The sequence below is a fragment of the Chiroxiphia lanceolata genome, chromosome 3, assembly GCF_009829145.1.
Source record: "Chiroxiphia lanceolata isolate bChiLan1 chromosome 3, bChiLan1.pri, whole genome shotgun sequence".
Classification (NCBI taxonomy): Eukaryota; Metazoa; Chordata; class Aves; order Passeriformes; family Pipridae; genus Chiroxiphia; species Chiroxiphia lanceolata.
Window position 1 is genome coordinate 80,643,441 of NC_045639.1, and position 21,741 is coordinate 80,665,181.

Sequence of the window (21,741 nt, forward strand, 5' to 3'; positions counted from 1 at the left end):
GTAAACTTGGTGAGACGTGGGCTTTGTTTTAAACCTTTTGGAAAGTTCAATCCCATCATGTATCTCCATTCAGGGAGATGAAAGAAATTGATCTCATGTGCTGTAAACAGCTAGGTACATCATTGTGGTGAGGAACCCACAGCTCTAAAGGGATGTACCTGAACCAAATCTAAGTGGCTCAGGATATACACAGCTCTTAACATGTTTTTGCTGTGTTTAGGATGTGCTGTGCCCAAGAGAGAGAGGTAGCTCACCCTGGGAGATGATGTAATCTATGTGGGAAGGATGGAGAAAAAAGGACAGACAATACATGCATAGTTATTCCTCCACTCCCATGTTGACTGTTTTCCTTTCAGGAGTTGTATCAGAAGTGGTTTTGAGAAAGAAAAAAAATCAGCTGCAAGGAATAAGAGCGTGTGGCAAGTGTATGGAGGTGGTCATGACAAAGCTGCAGAGAAGAGAGTTGAGGTTGGCACTGGCAAAAGAGCAGGAGATGAGTGCAACCAGAGTTACCTGTGTAGGTACAGGTGCCTAAAAGTGAAGATACAGATCCACAAAATAGTAATATGAGGGTCAGTTTTAATATGGAAGAAAGGGAACAAAAAGAAAGGGTAGAGAAGGAAGGCAACAAGATGAAAATAGCAGGTAAAATAGCATTTGAAAAGTAGGTCTTTTGGGGAGGGAAACTGGTTGATGGATGCAGTCTTCAAGGCTAGTATGAACTCACTCCAAAGCACTGGCTGCTTACACAGAGCAAAAAGCTTCAGGATATGACCTGGACACATATAAGACAGAGTAAAATCTGACAGACTTGAACAGCCACAATCATGGGAATTCTGATAGCAGTGCCGAGATAGGGGGAGAAAACAGGGGCTTGCTCTAGTAGGATCACAACAAATTTAGGGATTAAACAGTCAGAAACACAAAGGCAGGATAGGGAGTCAGGCCTGTAATGAAAGATAATTTTGCAAGGGGACCATTAGTGAGAATAAGGCTCTGAGGATGCAAGATGGTTTAGAGAGGCTATGGAAAATGGATGTAGTCTGAAGACCTTGGATAAATCACTAAGAGCTTGCCGGGAAGAGCTTGTATTGCACAATATAGTGTGGCTGGGCCTGATCCAGGATAAGTGTGAAGGGGAGTTGCCATGGACAAGTCAAGAAATGTCTCCAAACCTTCTGTAAAAGCAGCAAACACTTAACATAAGAAAAAAAAATGTTGTCAACCAGTGGTGCCAGACCAGCAAAAGTTTTTTTTCTCATGAGAAGATAGGTGATTTCTGACCAAGTTAAACTGTTTTAAGTAACCAATCCTCTATATTGTTCTTTACTTTGATTGTGAGCATGGGCAAAACATATATCTTCATTAGTCTAGTGGCATTTGTTGGAAAATACAGCTTTGTGTTTAGCTAATGACTTAATTAGAAAAGCAGTAGTCAGTTGGCAGTGAATGGTGAGTCTTTATTTACAAGGGAAGCACGGAAATTAGCCATCCATCTGTTTTTTCCTGTTAATTACCTCTAAATATTAAAATTGATTACAGCCTTCAACCTGATTGGTAGTTTGAGTGGTAATAGTGGAGTTCAGATACTAAAAGGAAGACATAGAAGAAATGAAGATGATGCAGCACCTGTATTTTACAACTTTTGTACATATTGCTGAAGCACTTCTACCTACCTAGGACAGCTGCTGTGGAGGTCAAGTTCACCATTTCTGGCCCTTCAGCCATACTTACCGCTTTAAATGAGCATCAGTCTTGGCAGCAGAGTTAACTGAGCCCTTACTTTTCCACAAGAAACATGACTGCACACCACATAGCAGCAGCAGTGCCAAGCTGTGGGTTTGGTGCCACTTGGAGGTTTGTTTTTAGTAGGGGGGTAGGACTAGTTGGCTTCCAGAGATCTCTTCCAACCTAAATTATCCTGTGTGCTGCTATGCCCTTAGGAGCAGCAGTCAGAGCTGGCAGCTTATCTAATTTTGTTGGTTTTCCACTCTGAAACACCTTTCACCAGCATTGCCACTCCCACCTCTTCCTTTCTTCTGTCAAAGATCCTTGTGCAGCCCACGGCTGAACCTTAGCCCCAGTGACAGCCCAAGGAAGCTGGCTGGGGTATAGCTTCTGCCTCATCTTAGCTGAGTGCCTTGGGGTGGCTCAGACTGTCTGCTGGGGCAGTCTTGCACATTTACTCTTCCCTTTCTGACCATTATTGCACCTAGGCACCCTTGTAGAAGAGCAGGAAATGACCCAAGAGACACCAAAACCTACTCTCTTCTAGCCACAACTGCTCGTATGTCCTGTTTTCCCTGTCATATTCACCTTGTTTCAGGAAATTATGCCCAATCCTTTTCTTTGATAATCATTTCCATTGAGCTTGCTGAAAGAAAAATAAAATTACTCTGCAGCACTTCTTAACAATACTACATTTTATTTTAATTCCCAGCTACTTTTTTTTCCTTAACAGCATAGGTACTCTGGGGAGCTGCTTTGGAAGCTTTATAGATAGGCAGGATAAGAACACACTTCCCCGGTTTCAATCAACAGTTTCCACCTCCAACAAGCTGCAAAAAGGAAAAACCATACGGGATCTCTGTGCTTCCTCACTAAAAAACATTTTCAGTGACTGAGATTAATTTTTCCCTCTTTTTAGGTATTAATGTTAGCTAGAAAAGATTTCCAGTTGTTTAAATCAGTGGGGTAAGATCAATCAATACATGGGGTTGTTCACTACAAGGCCCAGGTGAAGTGTGGCACAAGTGAATAATATCACTCCAGACCAAAATACAAGGCCTGAAGAAATAAGGTTAGTGGTATTAAACGTGTCAGATGTGCCATTAGTTTCACAAGTGTGACACTTGCTAGCTGCATCCTCTCAATTCCCAAACAAACTGCATAGGTGTCTGCCCAATTCTTTAAAGATAAATCTGGAATATTCTATGAAGAAAGTCACCTAAATAATTGCTTTGGAATAAAAAATGAGATTAATTTTCAGATGCAATGAACTGAACTTTGCTTTCTGTTTTGGGAGTGTATTCCTGAAGAATACACTGAAGAATAATTTATTCTGCTTCAGTCCAAAGTGGAAATGGTGGTAATTTTCCTTCTAAGTGGCTGTTACAGAATGCCATTTAAAGTAAAGATTTGTTGTTTAGCTGTCATGACCATGAAGTGTTTATTAATTTTTGAATATGTATTTATGGGGTTCAGTTTATACAGTGCATGACAATTTAGATGTTTGATTCTTAAATGGAAAAAGTATAAAAGTGAATATCGTCGTTTGCTTCTTGAATCATTGATTACAAAAATGTCTTAAACATCAGTATCTAATGGTAATAATATCTCTTTTGTTGTTTCATTTATAAAAAATCTTTTCCCTTGTAGAATAAATTTATTTCAAACCCTTTACCATGAATAGCACTAGAGATTAAAAAAACCAGCATAATGAATTACAGGCTGACGATAAGTCAAGCAAATAGGCAAACACAAAAATCTCTTTTATCAAGGGAAATGGTGACAAAGTCAAATTATTTTGCTCAATTTTAAGGCTAGGAGTCACGTCAGCATCATCATCTCCCAGTATTTTTATGTATGTTCCCGACACCTGATAAGCTTTCTAAAGGCCAGCTTGAAATCCTCATTGAAGCTCGTGTACAGCAAAGGGTTGATGAGGGAGTTGACATATCCAAGCCAGGTCAAGAAGTCCGCTACTTCTGGAGAGACAGTGCAAATGTGGAGGCCCACAAGCAGTTCCTTGATGAAAAAGGGTAACCAGGACAAAATGAAAGCACCTAAAATCAGCCCCAAAATGCGAGCAGCCTTTCGCTCCCGTGTCGTGGAGATCTGCTGCCGGTCGCCAGCCAGGTCCAAGTCATTCTCAAAAGGTGGGATCCTCACGGATGCGTTGATTTTATCAAACTCCGTGGTCGGGTCAGACGTGGAAAAGTCTGAGACGCAGAATGTCTGTGTGAGCTTGCAGCTGGCAAAAGAGTTTTGGCTATCTGTGCTTCTGTTGCTGAGGTGGCGGCTTGAACCCCGCTTTTGGTAAAGGCTCTTTGCAGCGTGGTAAATTCTATAGTACAGGATCAGGATCAAAGTCAAGGGTATGTAAAATGCCCCAAATGTGGAATAAATAGTGTAGATTACATGATCGTGCTGAATGCGACACTCGCTGGGAATATTGATGCTGTGGTGATTTCTCCAAAACAAAGGGGGCATTGATATGAAAATGGAGATAGCCCACACGGTGACTATCATCAGCCCAGCCCTCTTTGCCGTTCTTTTCCTGGCGTATTCGATAGCGTCTGTGATTGCCCAGTACCTGTCCAATGCAATGACACACAGATGAAGGATTGAACATGTGCAACAGGTCATGTCGACGCTAAGCCAGATCTCACAGATGAAGTATCCCAAAGTCCATTTATCTATCATTATGTAAGTGATGCTCAAGGGCATGACGAGAACAGCAACAAGGAGATCTGTCACAGCTAGTGAACATATGAGATAATTTGCCGGCTGGTGGAGCTTCTTGGTTGTGGAGATTGCTGCAATTACAGCAGAATTCAGCAGCATAGTCAAGGTTGTGATTGTGGTCAAGGTCAGGGTAACAAGCATCTTTTCAGTTACTGTTTTTGGCTTTGCAGCCCCACTGGCTTCAGTGGTGCAATTTGTGAAATTCATTTTCTCCTCCAGGATGCAAGAAGGTGCTGCTTCAGGTAATGAAGGGTTGCAGGTTCAGAAGTCATCCATTTAGAGAGATGTTCCAGGTGCAATTTTTTTTTATAATCCCATATTCAACTAAGCAGCAAAAAGCTTCCAGATTTCCTCCTGTTCATAGTTTTCCTAGAAGATAAAATCACATCTATTAGTCAATCGAGGATAATCCCACCTTTTGGTACAGAGTTCTACATTTCTAATATTACTATCTCAAATAAAATGTTGGTGTGTTTTTCCTTCTTTTCTTTTCTCTTGCCTTTTCTCCCCCCTTTTCTCTGCATTCATGGTTCTCTTTTTTCCTTCTCCAAAGGGCACTTCAGGCTAGATTTCCTGCTGATGTGAAATGGTTATTCCTTCTTTGGTTTTGGAGATTTTACTTAAAGTGGGAGGTCCCTTCTCACAAACATGTCTGTGATCTTTGTGAATTACTGATACCAGGAGCTAGTCCTTTTCCTGCTTGTTAAAATACATTCCAGCAGATGAAGAGCTGAGGAAATTTGTCTTTTCATTTCAAATGCTGTATGAGAGTTATCAATTACTTCTATGTATCACCTTTGAAAAAGAGCAGCAGAGGCATGCCGGCATTTCACAGTTTTCCATTCTGCTTTTTCATATCCATGTCTGTATTAATATATTTGAAACTGTGCTTAAAGATTTCTCAGGTTACCTTTATCATGCAGGTTTCAAACAAAGTTTAAAACTTTATGGAGAATGCTTAGTTTTACACATCACATCAGTGTTGCTAGGAGCTTATATAGTTTTGTCTAATTATTCCTGACATTCCACATAGCTCACTGTGAGCATCTTTAAAGAAGACAGACAAAAAGATTTTGCCATTGCTTTGAGATTTCTATCTAACTGTGCTCCCTGTCAAGGAGCCCATTGTGATGTAAGGTATGAATAATAATTTAAAAAAACCCCAACGTTTAATGCTGTTTCAGGAGTTCAGATGTCTTTTCCGTACACCCCAAATGCTGATTGAAGCCATTCAGCAGTCCATGAGATGCAACTTGGGATATGCTCTGGGGCTTTGCTTACTCATTTGTAATTTACCTTGCAGAAAGGATGTAGAAAACTGAAAGTCTGAATCTTTTCCCATGAAAATAAACAGAAAGATTCTTTCCTCTGTGATGCCTTAAGGTCCTTTTAGTTTTTTGGTATTTCTAATTTTTATAAGTCTTATAAGTAGTTATATATCAGAAGTACATTTTAGAAACAGCAGCATATACTCCTTTACCCTTTCCCTTACCCTTAGCACAATCCTAAACATCCACTGGTCAGATTATGTGACCAATACACCTGTTCTAGAACAAGCAGCAATCACAAGTACTGAGGCCATGTTACTGAGAACACAGCTGCACTGGGCAGGGCACGTCTCCAGGATGAAGGACCATCACCTCCCTAAGATCCTGCTTTATGGTGAACTTGCCACCAGCTGCCGCATGAGAGGAGCCCCAAAGAGAAGATACAAGGACTCCCTGAAACAACATCTCAGCCTTGGCCATATTGATCAACATAACTGGTCTACTCTGGCCTCCAATCAGGAGGCCTGGAGACACACCATCTATAACGCTGCTGATGCTTTTGAGAATGCACGCAGGATCACTCTTGAGGAGAAAAGACAACGCAGAAAGAATCGTACCTTGCAGAATATACCACCTAAGGAATCTTTCTGCTGTGCCTTTTGCAACCAGATGTGCCTATCTCATATTGGCCTTTTTAGCCACCAGCACGCTTGCAACAAACATGGGTAGAGCCCTTCCCAAATCTTCGTTCACGAAGCCCAGCCATGATGTAACCCTATTACCCCATTCCATGCTCCCCATATAAAATATCCCCTGAATTCCATTAGAAATGTTTAGTCTCTTGTCAAGGTAGGCCTATTCTGTTTAGAGAACACTTGTACTCTGGCCTAAACCGCAAGATACAGCCAAGAACTGGGTGAATGTGTGCCCTTTGTGCTCCGAGGAAGACTAGGGGGACAAAGTAGGTGGTCCCAAAAAGACCCCAGCCTCAATTACCCAGGTGTGGACTGGGGGTGGACCGGGGCAAAAGGCAGAGGGTGGGAAAACCTCAGCTTGGACAAACAGTGTTATAAATTGTAAGCACCTGAGGCACAGGCCACGTGTGCATCTTGTAACCCCATGCCCTGGAGGCACGAATTAAATCCTTTTCTTATCTCACCTCTAATTAAATTGCTTTGGAGGTTTTTTTTCCTCAGCTCCTTTAAGCATCACCTGGCTCCTTTTATCAAAGAGTAAGGAGGCTCCTACACTGGTTGTACAGGCTCCCTCAACAGGCAGGGGGATAAGATAGCGGCTGCCAGAAATACACTTGTCCCCTCTCACGACAAGTCTTTAGGGCAGATGTTATGAATCATGTCCTGGAAATGCTGATTGTCTCTATTTTGACTACAAGTGGCTCCTCCACAGTTGCATTTAGAATACACGCCAGACTTTTAGATGGCTAAATTTGAAAGGTAAAACCCATTCTCACTGACACCAGTGGGACTTGGATTAGGCTCTGAGAGAGAGTTTGCACGTGGAAGCTAATAAGGAATTAAGAAATTGAATGAGAAATTATGAATTTAAAGCTAGTCAACTGCTTAGCTCTGTGTACATATGCTCTTATTCAGAAATTGGAGTGCCATCTTCAGAATGAGCTGAATGAGGAAGAATCAAAAATAGAAACTTTAGAAAAAACTGCTATTTGGATAGGCTCTAGGAAAGCTGATTTGTATTGTTATAGACTCTGGATTAGCAAAATGTGAGTTTTAAATTCTGCCCAAGGAACAGCAGAACCACCTTCCCCCAAGGCAGAATCCACACTTAAGAAACTGCTTTAAACTGCTTTAAAATACGAATAGCTTTGGAGAAAATATCAAGCCTGCTTATTAAAAATTGACTGGAGAAGTCAGATGGAAATCCATCCATCAGTCTACAGGACTGGAAATGGCAATTTGACTGTTTAGGCCTAAAGTCAAAACTTCAGCTCTAACATTTTCATAAATTGTTCATGGGAGTCTTCTCTGTCAAGCCAGATCCTGATTTCCTTAGTTTGCACCTTTACTATGTCTGATGCTTTGACCAGAGGATAAGGGTTTTCTCTACCTCCCTGAACTCCTGGAGAACAGACTAGAAGCAATTGTAATTAATAAACTTTCCTCAGCATTATCACTTAACGAGTGTAACCTATCCACAAGCACACTGGTCCAAAGACAGCTGAAGACATCATGGGATTCTCATGCCTTCCACAACCACTTACTGAGCCAGTCCACCCACTGGAGAGCTCGTGATGCTTCTTGATGTAAGCAGCATTTCTTTTTGCTGTCCTTCACTTCTCTAGGGGCTCTGAAGTTTCATGGTCCTGGCACATCTCCCCATGCTGTGTGTTCCCCACCATTTTCTCTGCTGAGCACTGTCTATATGCATCTTTAATCCAGTAGGAGCTGAATTGCTGTGGTTCTCCCCCAGGATAGCCTTTCCCACTGACGCATCTCAAGGGAAATCCTTTCTAAGCTCTACCTGTTCTCTGTACCACAAGGATACTCTGAAAAGTAAATTCTTTCTTTGCTTAATTAACCTGTCCTTAAACAAACTTAATCAGACCAAGCACCAGGTTTCCTTTAGGACAAAGGATACTGCTGATGAAATGGGGGAGTTTGGTTGTTTAAATCTTCACACTGCTCAGTGGAGCCAGCATTTTTTTTCTTTGGAAAATCACTGCAATAATTGAAGACAGGGAAAAATATAAACAAAACATCACCGTTGCAGAACACCAGTCTACAGGTACCTCAGATCAGGCAAGACCATCGGTTTATGGTCAAAACCCGTCACTGGGGAATTAATTCAGTTTTAATTCCCAAGCTCCTTATAGGAAATGAGCCCTTAGCAATTCAAACAACATAAACACTACATACGAGAATGGTCTTAAGCCAATATTAAGAAAGTATATTTAAATGCTGAAAAGTCATTTCAGTTTTTAAGGGATGAAGGTTTCTTCTACAGCTTAAATATGTGCCTCTTGTCATCCCTTACCCACTTCATGAGGATACACACCGGTATTATAACTAGTCAGTTATAATTAGTTGACTGTAGGCTTTGTGGCTCCTTTCACCTGCTCTTCCACCCTGGCTGCTCCTCTTTCCAGGCCATCCTTATTTCTATATGATCTGATTCCAGCTCCTGCCTTACAGAATGCACAGGGTCCCACAGCCCTGGCTGTTCACCTCCCAGCTCACCTCCTGTGCTGGAGCAGCCTCAAGCTCCCTTGACCTGCTGCTGCCAACTCACCCACTACTTCTAGGAGCTCGGTCAGGGCTCGTGTCAAGTCTCCCACAGTGCCTGTGTCCCAGCCTTTCCCTCATTGTCCTTGCTTGTCCAACTGTTATCTCTCTACTTTTGAGTCAGTTGGTACCTATGTGGAGTATTTTGGCCCAGAAAAGAGATGGGGTTTTAAAATGGGAAGTGATTTACCAGGAGATGTCAACGACTGACCTTGCTTATTAATACAGGGCAGGATTGAAATGCTACTTATCATTAATCTTTAAAAATGCAGGTGTGTTTGTGGTCATACCACATGTGTTAACAAGGAGAATCTTACCATCTCTAGTCAAGAATAGCTGGTTTCCAGCATTTCTATCACTTGTGTAGAATTGCTATATATAGTATTGCTATCACTATAGTAATTGATTGTGGTTTTCTAAATGACATCTTGGAAGGGACATTAACAACAGTTATTTAAAGTACTCTCATGAAAAGCATTGCCATGTTTATGTTTTGCAGCTGTATTCCTTTAGGCTGTCAGTCATTTCCTACAGAGAGGATTTTACACACACAGATTAATTTCCTGCATTTGGTGAGAGAAACTCATCTGGGTTACTCCAAATGGGAATCAATCAATCAGGTTTCATATTAGATGATTATTGTTAATGGCGTTGAGTGCTGTCTAGGAGGAAAAAAGGGGAAAGAGGTTGATTAATTGTCCCTTAAAAGCAACTGGACAATTTTAAGCTGCGAGATGGCAATGTCCGTGTCTGCTCCTGCCAAAAACTATCTCCCACTTTTCCACAGAGGACCATGGTGTAGCAGCATAATCTGAATTTCTGCTGGACACACTGACTCCCACTCCTCGGCTACTGAATTTTTCACCATTTCATAAGACATGGAATAACATTACTTGCAGAGAACAAGTGGAACTGGCACTGCACGTGTGTGTGCAGCACAGGTTAGTTCCTTTACATCCACAGTTCTACATTTCCTCTAAACAATTATGGCACTATACAATTGCTACATCTTTGTCCCCTTGACAGTAATAAACCAATTTGACTTTGTTAAAGTCTGAATTGGTCTGAAAGCTTTACACTTTCAATATTTCTACAACTGTAGCTGTGAAGGACAAGAATCTGCGGCATGATTTGTGAGACAGTTTATGGAAAATATAACTTAGCACATTTATGATAATGCTAATATTTCAAACTATGGAAAGATGCTAAACTTCCGATGCTCTTCCTTATTATCTCAAAGAGGTTGTCTCTTCCAAGTTCATATACAAAGCCTGAAATTCAGGCCTTCACGTCAAATTTATTTTGCAAGATCTTGCAATTTTTTAGATCATCCTGCTTTCGTAAAGTCAACAAATCTTCTTGGACTTCATGGTTTCTTGGTAGTCAAATGATAGAGCTGAGTTTAACTGAAGATTATAAGTTTCCAAATACTTTGTACTGTACTCTGGCATGCTGGTGTTGCTTTGGGTTTCTGAGGATCTCAGTGCTGCTGCAGAAGTCATGTTATGGCAGTAGTCTTAGGTGGCTACAATTTATGTAGGAATGACTGGGGTTTGCAGGTGGTTGAGATGGAGTTATATGGGAAGTGGTCGAGATTCACAGAAAAGTAGAGGGGAGCACTGGGGACATTTTGGGAGCACAGCCTCACCAGACCCACAGCACCTTAGCTGCTGCAACAATAATTGTATATAAAACTTGTGGGAGTAAGTTAAGCCAGCAGCACCTGCATTCGGTGAATTAGAATCAAAAGGGAGTGTTTCGGCCTTGGAGCTGAGAAGGAGTGTGTGAATCAAAACACTGAGTTTGCAAAAAGTCCTGGGAATTCTAGTTAACTAAATGACAACACCAGGTGCTGTTTAGCAAAGAACCCTAATAAAGGGGAAACTCAGAGAGAGCTCTGTGGAGAATTCTGAAAACTGAAACATGGTGTGTCCAGCCTCATTTCTTCATCATCTGTAAAACTGAGCTTGCTTACATTAGCTGTGTCATAAATTCCAGATTTATGACAACCAGGACTGATAGGGAGAAGGTAATTTGATCAGGGTTGTCTATCTGGGAGGAGGCTGAGATGGAGAAAGGGAGGGTCAAGGCTGGTGAAAAGAAGGATGAAAAGTGGAAGAAGGGTAACAAGTCAAAAAGGGAGTAAGTGTTGCTCACCCACAGCCAAAATCAGGGCAATAACTCAATCTGTTGTCCAGACCAGAGCACATGAGTCAAACTCGAGATCATGGTTGGGAGGTCTGGGGGGACAGGGGCTTTTCCCCATGCTGGCTGGCATAGGGACCCACGGGAGAGAAGGATGCAGCACCCTGGTGGTGTTGCTTCGATGCCTCCACCAGGCCTGATGGCTTTGGTAGCTACCCATCACCTCCTCAGGGCAATGAGGTAAGTCCATGTCCTCTTGCCTGTGCAAGAGCAAAACTAAGTGCTCCTGCAGGCCAGCTGTGTGTGTGTGTGTGCAGTAATCCTCATGGCTCTGCTTATTTTCCATTGAAAACTAAATGCTGTCTGTGGGGTTGCTAAAATGACAAGCTGTGAAACGGTGCTTAGGCACTGTTATTTCTGCCCCTGGATCTGATCTTCTATTGCTCTCCATCTCTTTTGCTGAAGGGCCCAGGACAAATGCCAGAGTGACCATGATGTTTTAACTCTCTCAACATCATAAGGTGGATCTCTCCTTGCTTGTCAGGGAGGCTTAACCTTCCTTCCCAGTGGACACTGCCAGCCCAGAGGATTCCCTTCCCAAGTTAGAAGCCTGAGAGAAAATTGGTGGGAAAGGGGAGGTGCTGCCTCCCAAAAACCCTGGTGCAATCTGATCTGAGTCAATGAAAGACCACAAGCTGGCAGTTTTGCAAAGCATTTTTTTTTAAAGAAATCCATCCACGATGGAAGTAAGCTTTTCTGGTGCATATCTTGGCACATGCAAATGAGAAACAATAATTAGTGATGATCTTCAAACCATGTTCCCTCCCACAAGCAGTGGCATAATTATCTTTCACAGATGATTACTCACTTTTATCTACTTCAATATAAAAATTAGTAAATCATTTTAGGCAGCGAAAGCTCCTAAGATGCTGCTGAGCTGCAATCTGATACAAACTAGGACTCAATGCAGATTTAGTCCTGTTTTAAGTCAGCCATAAATAAAATTCACTGTAGTGGTAAAATATACAGATTTCTAACAAAAAACCTACAGTAGCTGCATACTCTAATTGTAATAATTTGTAATATATAATACTCTAAGTTTATAATAATTTGCTTTAAAGAGACAATCAAATGAAAAAATAAACTCATAAAAAATAAAACTCATTATCACTTCTCATAACACTTTAGACCCTTAGCACTGTACATTTAAAAAGTCTGTTTTGTTTTATACTACACAAAATACCCAGGTGAAGTTCAGCTCATTCCTTGCAGTTCACTTCACTTTACCCTTTTCATGCCGTACTTTAAATCCTGAGATGTTTAACCTATGGACACCACCAGAAGCTGTATTTTACCATACCATGGAGCCAAGAGACATGGGTAGCTGGATCTTGCTGGATATTTTGGGGTAGAATTTGTAGTACAACTCTACACTGTCAAAACATGTAAGTGCTGCCTTTCCCATCAAGTTGTTGCAAGAAGACCTTCTTCCTGTGCCTCTTCTTTCTACAGAGGTGCTTTATGGAGATAGAAGCCTTCTTTAACTATAAATCTGTGCCTGACAGTGCAGAAAAGATGTTTTGATTTGTCTCTATTTGTTTTGCAGACTGCATTTGTATAAGTGCTGAAATGAGCTGGCTTGGGTACCAGAAACATTATGTTACGTTAGCATGGAGTGCTGAATGGGTTAATTCATCCAGCCGAGAAATGGTAGATTCTCGACCCTGGAGTTCCCAGTCACTGCTACATGAGGTGACTTAAGTTGACCTGATTCAAGTCAGCTGAAGTGCTCTCCCCTGATACGTGCATGACATGTATGCTAACAGAGCTTGTTTGATTGCCCCACAGCAGCATGTAGCTGCTCCAGAGTTGTGCTTGTCAGCAGACCTTGTCTTAGTGCAATGGTGCTCTTGAGCCCTGGATTTCCTAATTTATAGACAGCCAGACCCGGGAGACATGTAACCTACACACTTAACCTCTCATCTTGAAAGAAAAATACAGTCTGCAAGTGTTACTGACCCTTGCAACCTTCATGCTTAACTGTCATTCTGACATACAGACATTATTGTCTGATTAATTTTTTTTTTTTTTAGAAAACCTGTGGTTAAGACTGTCTTCCTTGAACTTCATATTTCTAAATGTTTTTCACTACTAAAGAAGACCTTTTCTTTGTGTTTTTGGTTCTGTCTTTGTACAAGCATCTTTACAAGATGCCGGGTTACCAACATTCCCTCTCCTCTGTTTTTATCTAAATTTTTAAAGCTTTTAAATTTTTTTTAACCTATATTGTTTTATAAAATTGACTATGGCAGTGATCCCTGCTATGGATGTTTTCCATAACAGAACCATAAAAATTTCAAAGACCTGGTGACAGACTCAAATCTCTTGCTATGGAACATGTGATTATCCCAAGAGAAGACATTTGCCCTGGGTTTTGTGCTGCTGCAATACCCACTGCTTCTTTTGGCTTGGGTGTTTTGCTCTGCACTTCCCTTTTGTCTTACTGAATGGTTCAGCAAGGCATGAACACAGGCACAAAACAAAAGAGAGCTGATGCTGAGTATTGGTGGGTCCTGGGGCCCTTCATAATCCTTCCTCCTACAGCTCAACCTTCATTCAGACTATTTATTCATTGACTGTATGACTAAGGCCTGCAATCAGGTAAAATACAGGTGGGAGGACAGCTTGGATAATGAGATACCCTATCAGACATCAGCAGGTAAGCTGCAAGATCGCTCCTTATAATTTTTAAGAGGGAAGGGCAGAGAAGTGTGCCATTTTCAGCACTTACAGCCCTCCTTACAAGAGCAACACCTGGGATGATGCTTCACTGATGGGTGGTCCAGGGGCAGCTGTTGATGAAGCTGGTCAGTAAGGTTTAACCGTAAAATGAAGGCACACAACGTATGAATGAGCAGGCAAGTCCATCCCCAAAACCTACAGTTCTTCTGGCAGCCACATCACTCAGTCTGCCAGGCAGCAGCCAAGACGCAGATCCATCCATAACAAGTCCAAGAAATATTTTCCCAAAGCAAAATAAACTAGAGTCACATTCGTCTTAAAGCTAAACCAGAATGACAGTAAATAACTCTAGAGGCCATGCTGTCACAACAATGGAAGGCTGGCGCTGAAGAGATCCCTTGTTTCTTAGGTGGGAATAGCGTATACACAATCTTAGGGTTTGAAGGAAATAGAGAAGCACACAACAAAGTGCTGGAGGACTTGGAAAGAGAGGAGTTTGCTCTCTTCTGAAAAAAAATCTTCTGAAAAAAAATAAAACCTCTTACTTTAAAATCTAGATCCAGCAACAAAATGTTTCAGTGTCCCCTTGGTCACTAAGTTTAATTTCTCAAGTAAGAAATCTATGTTTCCCCTTTTGAATGGACTTACAAAAAGAAAATCCATTATTCGAACTCATTTTGACTAATGTTTACTCTTTTTAAAAAAAATTCTAGACTTCCTTAGGTTCCAGTTACATGGAGAATGGAAGAACTATCCATAGAGCTCCAGAAATGGTGATTTTTTAAATAACATGAGCTACTTTGAAGGTTAGTATCCTTTGAAATAATAATGTTTTGTTTGTTTTGTAACTAGAAACAAAACTGCCTTGTGATTCTCCTCCCATGGTCTTTTAGAACAGAAATCATGCAGGACCTGTAAAATTGTTTCAAACAAAGAACTGTTCATTAGAAAGAAATCTGTTTCATTTGCTAACTCTTAAAGCACCTACTTCACTGGAAGATCTTAAATTCCTCTGAAGTGGACTACATCTAATATAACTAGACACAGTTTGCAAGCCTAACACTTCACATACTGCACACAGGCCCTGCGGGAGGCACAGTCCAGTTCCTCACTTATTAACACCTCAGAGGAGAAAAATGCAGTTTGTGGGTGCGAGACCGTGTAAAGACAATGAGATTGACTTGTCCTGCAGCTCCTGATGCCCGAATGCAGAGCTGGCTCTAGAAATTCAACAGCGCTGTAGCCTGCAGATGAACTGGGCTTATTATCTCTAAGCACATGCCTGAAATCCTACCTCATCTTCACCGTTTTATGGCTTAAAGGAAATCTAAATGTTTCTAAAAGTGCGCCTTGTAGGGAAGACTCGTTCCCTGTGTTGAACAGTTATTACCTACCCACCTTTCCTGTGTCACCTGTGGTTTTAAAGGCCTCTGTTTTCATCAGTTTGACCCTCAATCTTCTCTTTCCTAATTGAAGAGCCTGAGCACTCATTCTTCATATTGATCAACTGTGCTGTTGTTCCTCATGCAGAGGAAAAAGCCTCTGTATGTACAGGTGCTGCATTATTAAAGATGCTTAGGTCCCTTAAGTCCCTGAAACTCTGGCCTATAAAATCCCTACTCTTGTATAAAGATGGTGAAACATTAGCTCCTGGGTGCATAAATCCTTTCTGAATATAGGTATGAGACTTCTAAACTAATTAGCTGCTTTCGTTTTTCTTTCTGAGGAGTTTCTCAGGCTTGGAGCCCAGCCACATAGCACAGCATGAGTGACAGGGTCAGGAAACTACTGGCAGAAACCTAATACATCATAGTCTGTTATAGTTTTGTTACTTTGCATTTAAACCACTAACTAGAAAAGGAAGCATCTGCCTTTCAAGGTCTCCCAAATGCATTGAGAGAAAAACTGCAAAAAAATTCTGTGCTGAATTCTCACCTGTGACTGCATTTTCCATCTCAATTTCTCATCTTGCTGCTTAGAGACATGTCAAAGACACACAAATATTTACCGATGAATATCATACATTCAGCTCTGGGGAAATGGTGCTATTTGCATTTATATGGAGACTATCACTTTATACAAACTAAATGTCACTGTACATGCATTCTTTTTCCAGTCGGTATTTGTTTCTTGCTGCTATTACATATCAGGAGACTAGTGTGAATGGGGTTTATTTAATCTCCACATGACTTGGTTCTGTACATAACTGCTCTGCAATTCATAAAGGCCTCAAATGAGCAAATTTGACAGGCTAAAACTTAGTAGGCCTTGAAGCTTGATATGAGATCCTTTGAAATCGATGGAAATACTTCTACTGTGAGCAAAAAGGTTTCAGATTAAGCCTTAGTGAATATACACCCGACTTCTTGCTGGTAAAATACAGCAGATGACTCACAATGGCTCTAGACTTGGTTTGAAAGGAAAATTTTTTGTGACTGTTTTATTGTAGCAGAAGGTGCTGTGGGTCCTTAATCATGTAAAAAAATGTCTCATATTGGTGAGAAGCACTGGGCTGGTGGCATGAGCCTGCTGCCTGGGACTGCGAGCGTGGGATTTCCATCTGGCCAGTGTGCTTGTTGCAAATGCAGGAGAAATGAAGTACTGGCAGCCCACGTGGTGTACAGCAGCCTAAAGGTCAAGGACAGACTCCTGGTTAGTGTGAGAAAACACTTCTTGCACAAGTTCTGAGTGCAAATCCTGCTGATGAAGAGGCATTCAGATATTAGACTGGCTGAGCTCTGACCTTCATGGTGGCCTGATTCACCTTCAGTTTGCCATGTGGAAAGAGGGTCCAAAGTTGCTGTAGTACATTTATGGTAATGTGAGTTTGTATTTGAATTGAACTCATGCTACCATCTCAGTCTTAAGGCAAGCTCTAGCTAAACTTGGGCCCTAGGCCACAGTTTGAACAAAATTCTCAAGCTAATCCTGGTCAATGGCTCTTGAAAAAACACATGAAAAAGAGACTTACTGCTTTCATTTCCAGAACTTTGCTGTTGGTAGTGGAAGCCATGGGAACCATTAGATCAATACCAGACACTCACTGAGCTGACAGCACATACAAATGACTTTTTGGTTACCCATATAAATACAGCACTGTTGTGATACCTCAGTTACATTATTCAGGGTCTTAGTGATAACTACTTCTAGCTGTAGCTTCCATATGAAGACATACTTTTCCCCTGAAATCCTTACTATACACACAACCAAGCTAAAATATTTAATTTTGTCCACTGCCTGGAACAACTAAACCATAGCTCTGCTTTTGGAGACTTTTAGTTGCGACTAAGATCACACAACTGGCACTGTAACTACTTGTCTGGAGCACCATGTAAATACAGAGTAAGCAAAAAATCATTATGAAAATAATTGAATATCAACCATTTAAGGCATGTCATTATATGAATTAGTGATAATTACCTGTCAAAACCCAAAAGCATAATATAATTAACCCATAAATACAACATAAATATAGAGTAATTACAAAATTTCCCCCACTATAATGATTGACTTGTCCTTTACAAGGTGTAATAAAACATGATGAATCAAACTCCGTTGGAAGAAGAGTACAGGAGTTGGTGTGTATGATGCAGAAAGAAAAAGGACAGTATTTGGCTCTAATTCTCAGCAGAATGCCACTGGAAGTCATATGTTTTTCAGCTATAAACTACATATACTAAATTTCTATTTTCCCCTTGTAGTAAATTGGTTATACTGAATACAGAAGACTGTGGTTCATGCTAATAACATCCTATTCACATAGCCTTTTATTAATGAGAAAAATGCTTATGTGAACGTGTCTTGCCCTGGATTGTATTTTGCTGCAGCAGTTAATACTCACAGCAATTAAGAGATATTAGTATCATGCTAACAAGGAAAGGGTCATGGAAAAAAAAAAATTAACCAGAATCCTCCCTCAATGCTCCCCCCAGGTGCCTGTCTCAGTGGTAGAAGACTGATTTTAAGGGTATAATACATTAGACACCTACCGTGTGCATTTCAAATGTATTTTTCTCACTAAGAACAATATTAATTTCTGGATTAAACCAGAGTACTTTAATCAGCAGCACAAGCAAAGCCTTGATTTACTCTGACACACAAATGAAGGGAAAGGTGAAGGCGTAGAAGATGGAGAGTGTCTGTCTCTTTTGCTTTATCAGACATCTGCTTCAGGAAGCTTGTGTAGATACAGGCTTGGGTAGAACTTACTGTGGGATCAAGGGTGAATACAGCAAAGCAAAATGCTTTACAATTTATCAGTTCTATAAAATTAAAAGAGCATACATTCTCTAACTCATACAGGGACTAAAAATATGTGTATTATGTATGTTTTGTACATACAAAACTAGTATGTAATTGTACAACCAGCATGTTATTCCCTAAATATTTACTGAAAGTCCAAGGACCTGAAGACCCTCATTAGTTTGAGATTTTGAATTCTAACCATGAACATCACGACCGTGCTAACTCACCTGCCCCTGAGGTGACAAAAAGAAAGGAGCTGACATTGCATGACCCCTGTTCACTCCAGTAAGGGCTAGAACAACGCTTATATGGCATTTAAGGCTTCCTCATCCCACATGGGAAGACTTGCTGTCTCACTTTCTAGATGCTGTCAGCTTTACAGCTGATATGCAGCCCAGTATTGCTTGCAGTGAGAGATGATGGACAGCAACAGACAATAATACTAATCCTTTTTGGACAAGCTGCCAGGCTTGACACCCCTCCTGCTTCATTAAATGTGAACATTGCTCACCAGGCAACATTTCTTCTCTGTCTCCAAAGCAAACATATACCAACCTGTGTGAGACATTAATTGGATGGAGAGTTAATTTCTGAACAGGATGGTCCAGAAAGACCCTACTAGACTGAGTAAATTTTCCTCAGTCAAACCTTGTGCAAGGTAAATATTCTTCCTTCACACAGTGGAGTCTCTAGGACATTATACCAATGTAACACAGTAGAACTTGGGGTAAGAAAAGGAGCTGCTGTGATTCTGTGTCACCGCTACATGAGTTTATTTCTGGACTTACATGGCACCGCTTACGATGAGGAATTTAGAGTTCAGAAATCACCAAAACAAAATAGATCTGATGGAATGCAAAATCCTGACTGGCCTTCACAGGAGTGCTCTGCCCCTGCTGAAACATCCTATCAGCACACCTGCCCCAAAGTTCGGGGCATCGAGTTTGTCCTGTCCTGCTGAGGACTTCCCCAGTGGGTTCAAGGCACAGCCACCTTCTGCTGCGAGCTTGTTCCAGCACCTGAACACACTGAGAAAGGAGATGGAGGGTCAGAGGCAGACTCTCATTGCTATGTATTGGCCATACCCCATTGTCTCCAGCTGCAGCAACCTTGGTGGCAGTGAACCACAGAATCAATTAGGTTGGAAAAGACCTCTGCGATCATCAAGTCCAACTTTTGACCAGACACCATCCTGTCTACTAGACCATGTCACTAAGTACCCTGTCCAGTCTTTCCTTAAACACTCGCAGAGATGATTGACTCCACCACCTTCCTGGGCAGCCCATTCCAATGCTTCACAACCCTTTCTGTGAAGAAATTCCACCTAACGTCCAGCCTGAAACTCCTCTGGCACCACTTGAGGCCATTTCTTCTTGTCCTGTCACTAGTTGCCTTGGAGAAGAGGCTGATCCCCACCTCACTACAACCTCCTTTCAGGTAGTTGTAGAGAGTGATAAGGTCACCCCGAGCCTCCTTTTCTCCAGAGTAAACAACCAAAGCTCCCTCAGCTGCTCCTTGTAGGACTTACCCTCCAGATCCTTTATCAGCATCTTTGCCCTTCTCTGGACCAGCTCCAGCACCTCCATGTCCCTCCTAAATTGAGATGTCTAGAACTGGACACAGCACTCGAGATGTGGCCTTACCAGGAGTACAGGGGGACAATCACTGCCCTGGTCCTGCTGGCCACACTATTGCTGATCCAAACCAGGATGCCATTGGCCTTCTTGGCCACCTGGGCACACTGCTGGCTCATGTTCAACCAGCACCTCCAGGTCCTTTTCCAATGGGCCAGTTTCCAAGCACTTTTCCCCCAGCCTATAATGCTGCAAGGGGTTGTTGTGGCTGAAATGCAGGACTGGGCACTTGGTTTTGTCCAACCTTGTACAATTGGCCTTGGTCCATTGATCCAGCCTGTCCAGATTCTGCTGCAGAGCCTTCTGAGCCTGCAGTAGATCAACACTCCCATGCAACAGGGAGATAGGTAATATCTCAGCTGCTTTCTTTTACAACACACCTTAAATCTCCTGAAAAAATCATTTAATATGATTCCTTATGTGGCACAATACACTTGCAGGTGACTAACCTGTATTTTTTACTTTTGGAGAGGGAGGCTGGACTAGATGACTTCTGGAGGCCAACTTACATAACTCTATGATTAAAACAATTGTCACATATATTACAAGAAAATATATGAGGGAACCATCATCTCAACTTATTCTAGTTTAAACAGAAAATCCACGTCTGCCTAGGAAAGTTTCTTTCAGGTAAAAAAATAAACAATGTTAAATTAATGACAACAGCAGCAGTACCACACTTCGTCTGGGCAGCAGCTAAAGTAACTGGCTTTTCTTAGGTAAGTTTAAGGTATGTAGGTCTGTTCCCTTTAGCCCAACACCCTTGTTTTGCCACAGCCATTTCCTACCTACTGTGGCATGTGAGCCCATCTGACCAAAGGCTGGAAGACATGGACTAGACCTCTGTGATGCTCCAGCCTGTGCAAGAAGTAAAGTCCCACCATCCCACGGACTGTGGGACATCAGATTGCTCTCATGCTAAGCACTATCTCAGGGGCACAGGCAGTAGAGCAAGCTGTTGGGGTAGTGAATCTTATGCCTCATAAACCACAAAACACAACAGGAGAATAACTCCAGATAAATCCTGGAGAGATGCACCAACCTGCTGTGCAGCCTGGGCAATCCCAAACTCCAGAAGAGATTGCAGCTACAGGTGGCCAGAGGCTGGCATTGCCCTCCTCCTTGCCCACTCTTTGTGAGATGACTGGGCCACAGGGCCTTCGTGGCTCTCCCCAGAATGGTGGGGAAGATGCTTCACTTGGGATATGCCGGAGGATGAGAAGCAGCTGAATGCTCTGGAGGCATTGCACTGCCTCTCTATGCAGAGATGCTGGTGACACAGGGACTCCTCAGCTGGGAGAGCTTCTCTCAGGGCACCTGATGATTATAAAAGGGAAGCTGAAACAGCTCGGATGTCTGCAGGTTGTTGCAGCAAATTAAATATGATGAAACACAGTAGACCGTTTTATAGGATCTATTAACTGTATTAGACCTTCATATTGGAATAATTTATTGCTGGATTCTACACAGCCCAGATGAAATTCGAAACATCCTCCAAAAAGTTTTGGTTCTTTGCAAGGGCATTGGCATAGAAGATATATCCAGTCAGATTCAGTAGGAGCTGGAAATTTACTCTGGAGGCTGTCCCAACAGTGTTAAAGGAGCAGCTGTAGCCCTTACTCCTAGTTGTCTTTTCTCATGCTGACACTGCTGGCACACTTTGTAGGAAATGCCAGTCCAAAAGAGTGTTGAGGTTTTGTGGAGACTGTCCAGCAAGTCTTATCCTTCTCAATGACCATGTGAGAAGTACTCCATGTTTCAAATCGGTCTGATTTACTTCTCACCTAGCAATCTGCTGGAGCAGCACTGGTTGTAGAGAAGAAGACCTCCGGCATACTCATGCTGGTGGAGTCACTGCCTGCTTCATCCAGTGCTGAAGAGTGGCAAATACACCCCAGGGCTGAGTGTCTGCAGGAGGAAAATGAGGCAATTCAGAAGTTATTCGTTGGTGTCTCATTTCAGTGGTTGCAAACAAGAACG

The 21,741-nt window shown here is 41.9% G+C and overlaps 1 protein-coding gene across 5 annotated transcripts in view; it reads right to left on the reverse strand.

Moving 5' to 3' along the window:
• Window positions 1–1,320: 1,320 nt before the first annotated feature.
• HTR1E (5-hydroxytryptamine receptor 1E) overlaps window positions 1,321–21,741 on the reverse strand; it is a 36,900-nt gene continuing 16,479 nt past the window's right edge. For 3 of the 5 annotated variants that reach the window (XM_032684338.1, XM_032684337.1, XM_032684339.1), the window contains exons 4-5: window positions 20,804–21,669; window positions 1,321–4,836 (exon numbers count right to left, since the gene is read on the reverse strand). In XM_032684338.1, the coding sequence (XP_032540229.1) occupies window positions 3,580–4,674 (1,095 nt within the window). In that variant the 5' untranslated portion in view covers window positions 4,675–4,836; window positions 20,804–21,669 and the 3' untranslated portion in view covers window positions 1,321–3,579. The remainder of the gene's footprint in view (window positions 4,837–20,803; window positions 21,670–21,741) is intronic. The other 2 variants (XM_032684340.1, XM_032684341.1) reach the window with 2 other exon arrangements.